The sequence below is a fragment of the Nicotiana tabacum genome, chromosome 24, assembly GCF_000715075.1.
Source record: "Nicotiana tabacum cultivar K326 chromosome 24, ASM71507v2, whole genome shotgun sequence".
In the NCBI taxonomy this organism is placed as follows: domain Eukaryota; kingdom Viridiplantae; phylum Streptophyta; class Magnoliopsida; order Solanales; family Solanaceae; genus Nicotiana; species Nicotiana tabacum.
The window spans coordinates 24,030,582-24,038,660 of record NC_134103.1 but is presented as its reverse complement, the minus strand read 5'-3'; the positions used below and the strand labels follow the sequence as shown (position 1 = coordinate 24,038,660).

The window sequence follows — 8,079 nt, the reverse complement described above, 5'->3', positions numbered from 1 at the left end:
AATTTGTGGGTTAATTACTCTATGCAAAATATTTTCCGTATATCCCTCTTTCTTTTTATTTTTTCTCTTTTGGCAGTTTTTGTTAAGCATTGAACCGCACCTTAGGTGCTGAGTGGTGTCCTTCCATCCCTAATACCTAAACAGAGTTCCGTCTATGGAGCCTAAAGCTTAAACCATGGCATGGCAGGCGACAATAAGTTGTCCTAGTATCTCGCCAAGCCGCACTTACAGATAAAGCATTTCAAGTAGATAAGATCATAAAAGAAGAAATGGAAAGGAGAACTGCCATTATACGCTATATTATTTTAATCTGAAAGTCAATCATTCAAGCTTTGATATGAAGGTATGGGAGAGATCAATAGGGAGTATATTAGTCAAATAGAGGAGTGATGATTTTGGTGAAACAAAATCAGAAGAATTTGAATTTCTACTATTTTTTCAGGAGGAGTTTTATGTAATTCATATTGTCAAAGTATTTTGAAGCTATACTTAAATTTGCTTGAGAAAAAGTAATATTAGGTGGTTGGAAGGATTTCCAGTCTTTATATTATCTATATGTTAAAGAACATATGTCCTGGCAACAAAAATAACGATTCTGCCACAATACATTCTCATAAAGCTATTCTAATATTCAAAAGTTATGAGAAACCGATGATCCTTATTCTGAATTTGACCTTACAAAATCAGGCCAAATTATCTCCTCCTCTAGGCACTTTTCTTTAAAGGGGAAGCAAGGGTACAAGGTATATTCCTAGAAGACCTTCATTTACATATGAAAAGTAAACATATGGTCATAGTTGCTAGCATGGGAAAAGGGAAAATGATGGCTCAATACTAACTTTCCTGCCAACAACATTGATATTACTTAGTTTCTTCTGGCACCAGACTAAGTAATCTCTCCTTAATCTTGGTAAACTTAGTACTCTTGATACCAGTTTTAGTTCCACCAGCGACGTGAATAACGGATGGCTTAATCGACCTTCTTGATGTTTTTGGAACTTTTTCACTATGCAATTGCCACTTCTTTGTACATCTTTCAGCTTCCTCTCCTTCTGCACATAGAATCAAGTTATGCAAAATAGAGTTTAGAAACTAAAAGAAAGACTTCTATGAATAAAGATGACAAACCTTTTGAAGATCTGATCTGATATTCATAAAAAGTTCGGTTTCTGCAGTGTCCATTTGAGTTCCTTGAACACCCTTTAAGGCCAAACTAGCTTCACGTTTATCAGCACGAAGAAACTCCCAGAAAACCTGCATTGTTTCCATAATAATTTCCGCCAACTTAACTATGGAGATAACGTCTTTTTCCCCATCATGTCCGCCCTGCTTTTCCTTTGAACGATCATCTGCTAGACGGTCAAAGTACACCCCTCATTACTTATGAATCGAGCTATTTTGATTACAACTCAGTGAAAAAAATTGTACCTCTAATGCTCGGGACTTGAAGAAAGCTACGGAGCATGCACCTCTTCCTAACATAATTTTGGACTCGAGGTCCTTGAAATGGCTCATCCTCCACAAATCTTTGCAAAAGCACTTGAAATTGCTGATATTCTCCAGCTACTTGATTGTATGTGTGATACTGTTGAGGATCATGTTCTAGCAATTCCTTTGTTTTCCCATATTGCCAACAAACAATTTCCCAAGAAAGGCAAACTTGTCCAACATACACTATTTCCAAGTCTCTGTTCATTTCACTAATGGATTTTTGTGCAGGATCAGCAAAGATCTTCCTTTGTTTGTTTGCCAAGAAGCTTGGCAAAGTGAAGGCTTTTGTTATTGAAATTGATGACTTTTTGCTTGACATATACACTTCTGAATCCTTAAGCTGAAGGAAACCTATATTAAAGAGTATAAAACATTATAATCATCAGTCTAGGACTCGAAAGAACATTTCAAGAAGCTAAGTCTTGGTTAACGAAAGGCAGCCTGATGTACAAAACATTATGCGTTCATGCACGTCAGGAGAAGGGTCACACGCGAAGGAGTGTGATGTAGGCAGTATACTCGGATACAAGCATCAAAGGTGTAGGATTCAAGATCAGGTCCAGGATTCGAGTCAAATCGCGCTGTCGTACGAATTCCACCCATTCCGGATCCTTATCCGGTTGATTCATATAGTGGGATAGTAGCTGCAGTTCAGATGGGAGAATACCAAATATGGAATGATGACTAATTCCAGAACTCGAAACTGAGAGCTATACGTCGCATGTAAATAATTTTTCCGTTGCTCCAAGGCTCTTCTACTAATTCTAGGTCAACAAATTTTTTATTAATTATTTCATCTTTTAATTGAGTAAATGTTTTGACAATTTTTATGTTTGTCTTATTTTTTCTACCATACAAGTCCGTAATGACTACTCTAAATTGGTTGTGGGGTTGACCTATTCTCCGTAAATAGCAATTTGATTAGACCAAGAAATTATAACTAAGTGGAAGGACCTAAAAGTCGGTTGAATGACATTAAAGGCCACTGATTATAACTTCAAAATTATAAATTGCATGACATAATTGAAAAAGGGACAGCAAAAGTGCCCCTTTAAGCATTGATAGTGGATACTTTCAGAAGTGGACATTATGTCACACTGGTCTTTTCAAAAATCTAATGGTCAAAAATCTTGCAAATTATAAGACAGGACAATAAGCTTAATTTGATACTATTTCACATAGGACAATAGAGGGCGGTCCGCAACCCTTTACCTCACAAGCAGATTCGTGACAAAATAATACCAAAGCCAGCTCGTCACGTCCCAAGCCAGTGCCAGGTGAGGGTGTGACGCTCTCTCACATAGGAGAAGAGAGACCTAAACGGTTTATAAGCGTTTGACAACTCTTCACCTCACGAGCTAACTTTTAGAGTCAAAGTTAAGTGGCTGAGTAACAAAATGGAACAAGTTCGGTTTAGCACGTTGATTGATGAATTTAATTCTAGAGAGTACTGAAAATGACATTACTATGGAATTACTGGATTCAAATAAATGCTGACTTCATCTATTATTTAATACTGAAATGGACAGGAAACAAACATCTCATTGTTCTACGCCAAAGATTTCCTCCTCCGTTTATTTTTAGTTGTCCACTTTTTACTTTGCACTCCCTTTACAAAAAAAATAATAACATTTCAAAAAATCCTGAAAAATGATTTGATAAGGGTACAACAAGAAAAAAAAATTATTTTTTTCTTGCTCAGCTAAATGGACAAGTAAAATATATTTTTACTCGGAGAAGTAAAAGTGAACTGTGAAGGAATAAAAATTAATGATGAAAGTTAATTTTTTTTTTCACCAAACAGCTAAAAGAGGTAAAAGTTTGAGACTTACTGATGGCATTTAGTGTCTGGTAATTCAAGATATCCAATTTTCTCATTTTTTCAGCATAGCTTTTGTAAAACTTCTGAATTTCTTCAATACAATCTTTATACTCAATCTTTTCATCAATTTTCAGTGGCTTCAAATCTTCTACTACTTTAGGAGATTCACAATCTTCTGATATAGTAGGAAGCCCTGTGATTCTTGAATTTTTCATTTCCATTTTCATTTGCCTGACTAAATTCTGGTGTTCCAATAAGATATCACATTCATCTTCACCTTCGTCTGAATCTGTATCCCATGATTTTCGACTCGAATTATGATCTTGAAATTCTTGCAAATCATCCATTAACTTTACTTCCTCACAATTCACATCAGTTTCTTCAACTCTGTCAATTTTTTCAGAAACAAACTCATTTGTATCAATAGCACTAAAATTATGTAAAGAGGTTTCCAATTCTATAAACCCCATTTCATCATTTTCCATAAAATGATCAGAATTCAAGAATCCATTGAGATGTACATCAGAAGATGATTTATCATTTATAATGAAATCCTCAGCTACAATAGTATCAGACCCTTGAACCGAATTTCGACCGAAAGATTTATTCTCAGGAAGCAATTGAATTTCATAACATATATCTTCCAAATTCTCTGATTCCTTATCACTAAAAACTTCATCATTTTGCTTCAAATTCTCTTCACAAACATGGTCTTCTGCTATTTCTTGATCATTAGCTTCTTCTTCATCAAAAACCTCAGCTTTTGCTTTTTCATCAATTCCATTCTTGAAAAAAGAGAAATAGAACAATTTTTCCTTAGGAATTGGTGAATGATCAGAACTCTCATCAATCTCTTCACTTTCTTCTTCAGCCATTAAAACTTCTTCTCCTTCATTTGAATTCACAAACATTTCTTGAATAGTAAAGCTTTTAACTTCTGGCTTTTCTATAAATCCAAAAGCATCTTGTCCATATATGTATTGAAACTTACTCTGAACAAAAACAGAGCTCTCTGTTTCAACACCCTTCTCATCAAATTCTAATTTTTTTTCACTTTTGCATTCCAATTGAATGACACTAAAATTTGAATCATTCTTCGTATAATCACCCTCCACCATCCTGCTACAAAACCAAAAGTGACAAAAACTTTAAGCAAATATAACAACAACAAAAAAAAAAAAGAAGATATATTTTTTATTCATACCTGTCAATGTATTTCTCCAAGAAAAAGAAAATCTTGAACATAAAGCTACAAAAGAAATCCCATAGAGAACCGAGACACCAAGCCATCGTTGTGTATATAAATTCACTCAAAAACATTTTATTAAAGTGGCTTTTGAGCATAAAATGTTTATTGGTACTCATGACTTTTCCATGTACAAGTAAAGGAAAAAAGGAACACAAGCTAATAGTAGTAGACTAGTAGTATAGTAATCTTGAATTCATAGGAGAAAGTGGAGAGACCACTAAAGAAGAACGAAATTTGAGGAGAAAAATCCTAAGCATTTGCTAAAACATGCCTTGTTTTTACTATTTTTTTGGAGACCTAACATGTTGGCGAAGATTGAGGAGAAAGAGAGAAATGAGAGAGTTTTAGAGAAGTCATGAGAGTGAAAGATATGATCAAAGTGCAAATAAAGAGATGAAATAAATTTGTTTTGTACGTAGAAATGACAAATGGGACATAGATATTTCATAATGTTTTTTGTCGGTTAAAGATTTTGGATGGTTTTGGTGGGGCTTTTTTTTGTTTATTTTCACTTAACATTTGACACGTTTCTTAGGTGAGTGGTAAGGGTCAAATTTCGTTAACAATGGAGAAGTCATTATTTTTATTTTTTATTTTTTTTTATTACGTAATCTTAAGTATTTTGTATTTGGAATTATTGGCTCGATTAGTCCAGATTGCATCGGATAAACTTATTAAAGAAATAATATAATTAATTGAAATCGCGTTGGATAAACCTACTAATGAAATAGCTCAATTACTTCATATTGCGTCGAATAGGCCTTCTAAGGAAATAACTCAATTAATTCAAATCGTAGCGGATAAACCTATTAAGGAAATAAAATGATTTTTATTAAAAAATTTTGAATTTTAAAATTTAAAATTAATGACCTCTCATTGAAAACGGAAAGAACACCTCATACGGTGAGAAAGTCGTGTATGGATGTTTGCTTTTTGGAACGTTGCTATACTCTTCTTTTTGGTGGTAAGTCTTTGCTTTTTTGTGCATTGAGCCTAGTCAAAGACGTGAGACTAGTTCTTAGCACCAAAAAGGGGGAAAAAAGCAAGGACTAGGTACAATAAATGTAATATTGTCGCATTAAATCTCTAGTAACGAAATTCCCGTGAATACGATTTACTGAATATATGTACATGAGATGCTGAGATTGCAAGAATCCAAAGTTCCATCACTCTTTTTCTTTTTAAATATTTTTATCTTTAGCTTTTTCTTTTTTCTTTTTTCCTTTTTCCTTTTTTTAACACTGGTTAATGTATTATTTTAATCTGATATGAGGTAAGCCATCTTTTTATAAATTTAAAAGAAAGTAAGAAGAAAAATCATAAGTAAGAAAAAAAACCATGGTCTATTGCACTACGAATTAAGATGCTACAAATTGATACCTTTTCTAAATCGACCTATATAATTGGCAAAAAGGCAATCAGATTTGGTAGAATATCATAAAATAGAAAAGTCATAAAATCGGTGGATTTAATGGATTGAATTTCTCCACATAAGGTAGAATTGGATTCGAATTCCACAAAATTGAAATAATGACATCCACTTAACCAATATGAGCATTTGGTGCAACTAAACCAATTTGCTTGGCTATTCATATGACTTTGGCCATTGGGGTCGTTGTGTGGTGTAAACAAAATTGACATTTTGTTTACTAGAGGAAGAATAAAATGAGGCTTTCTTGGTATTACTTGTGTTTTTTCTTCCTCCTGTTTTAATAGAACAGTAAAGTATATATATATATATATATATATACATAATCAAGTCTATGTCTCGGTGATAATCAAAGTCTTTTGCGTAGGAACAACGTCTTTCAAATGGTTATTAGAGGCGTACCCAAGATTTGAAGGCGGCGGGCATATGAGTGAACTGTTCAACCAGTTATCTTATCAGACTTTTGATCTTAAGAATAATGTATGACCGTTTTTAACTTATATATTCAAAATTTTTGCCAAAGTTAACGGAGTTCGGTGACTCCTATTCTACAAGCATAGATCCGCCTATGATGGTGACTCACCAAAATCAAACCATTTTGTGCGCCATGAAACGATGAATGAAGTCAAACTCGAGTATGGACGAAGACTAGTTTAGTATGGTGATCGCACTGAGATTGAAAACACTAACAAACACTCTAAGTTGTATTTAGATTTTTGCTAGTCCAGCACTAACTTTTCGTTATAATTTGGCAGGAACTAATTTTGATCTATTGATAACGAGTGGAGACTGGAGACAAATAATTCGATCGGAGAATTCTACCATACGGTTTCGACTAGGGATGGGCGTTCAGACAATTCGGATTGGATATAAAAATTTTGGTTTGAATTTTCGATTTTCGGATTGAAGAAATGACAATTCAAATCCAATCCAAATAAGTTCGGATTGGATATCAGGATTTTTGGTTTTGAGCGTATAGTTGAGATGTTTCTACTTTTTACACAAAATGAATATGCAAGTGAAATACTCATGTTAATTAATTGCTTGAAAAGGTCCTCATTCATGCTGCAATTATCCAAATAAAGTATTTAAGTAATAAAATTATTATCAAAAAAATACAACAGAAATATTAATACGGCCGGTAAGAACTAAAAAGTATCAATAATAAAATCATGTCCAAATAGAAAGTACCCTGACAATAATTTAGCAATTAATATTGAATATATGAGATAATATCTAATGGGTAAGATATTGAACTTATTACTATTGACATACGGATAATGAACTAAGTATGAAGTATAAAATTTTTGAATTTTCAGACATCCAAAAATCAGAAGTATCAAATCCAAAATTCAAAATTTTTGAAAATTAAATTCAAAATTCAATCCGTAATCCGAAAATCTAAACCAAAAATCCAAAAAAATCGGATTTCGCACACCGCTGATTTCGACAAAAGCAAACGATAATTCTAAATATGATTGGTCATTTTTGGTCCTATATTATATGAAATTAAAATATAAACTATTGATTTTAGATGAATACTAGTGATTCTCCGCACCTCAATATGACTGGAAACTCTTATCCTAGCGACTGAAGGTAAAAATACCTCACTAAGTAAAAATCTCACTTGCATTAATTTTAGATGAATACTTAATTATATTTTAAGGGGGTTTTTCTTTCCTTACACTCCATATCAATACGAGGAAGGTTATCAAAAAATAATATCTCTCAAGACCAAATAGCAACAAATTAAGGTAAATGAAATAAATCCCTTTTTTCTTTGGTTAAAATAATTCCTTTTTTTTTTGTTAAAAGAATTTCCTTTTTGCTCATGCGTTTTGTCTAAGTGAAAAGGTAAAAAATCAAATAGGAAAGAAATATTTTTCCTTTCAACTTTCCATCTTTTGCTGGACTTAATGTGGAAAAAGGTAGAAAAATATCTAACCAGTTTTCCATAACTTTCTCGCTGAAGCCTGAAAGACACACAAAAAGTGAGAAAAAGTTTAGTAACTTTTAGACGCTTACTTTTCTTTTGATGTCAACCGAACAGTACTTAATAAGATGGTTTTTTTTTTCCTTTAATTGTTT

The 8,079-nt window shown here is 33.0% G+C and overlaps 1 protein-coding gene across 2 annotated transcripts; it reads right to left on the bottom strand.

The window, feature by feature from the left end:
• Positions 1-518: 518 nt before the first annotated feature.
• On the bottom strand, positions 519-5,028 carry LOC107779747 (uncharacterized). 2 transcript variants are annotated; one of them, XM_016600228.2, is made up of 5 exons: positions 4,518-5,028; positions 3,324-4,432; positions 1,429-1,842; positions 1,129-1,349; positions 519-1,052 (listed from the first exon to the last, which is right to left on the bottom strand). In XM_016600228.2, the coding sequence occupies exons 1-5, from the start codon at positions 4,676-4,678 to the stop codon at positions 801-803; spliced, it is 2,157 nt and encodes a 718-aa protein (XP_016455714.1). In that variant the 5' UTR covers positions 4,679-5,028; the 3' UTR covers positions 519-800. The 2 variants fall into 2 exon arrangements, with proteins under 2 accessions (XP_016455714.1, XP_016455713.1); XM_016600227.2 differs by having other exon boundaries at positions 3,324-4,435; positions 4,518-4,979.
• Positions 5,029-8,079: the final 3,051 nt, after the last annotated feature.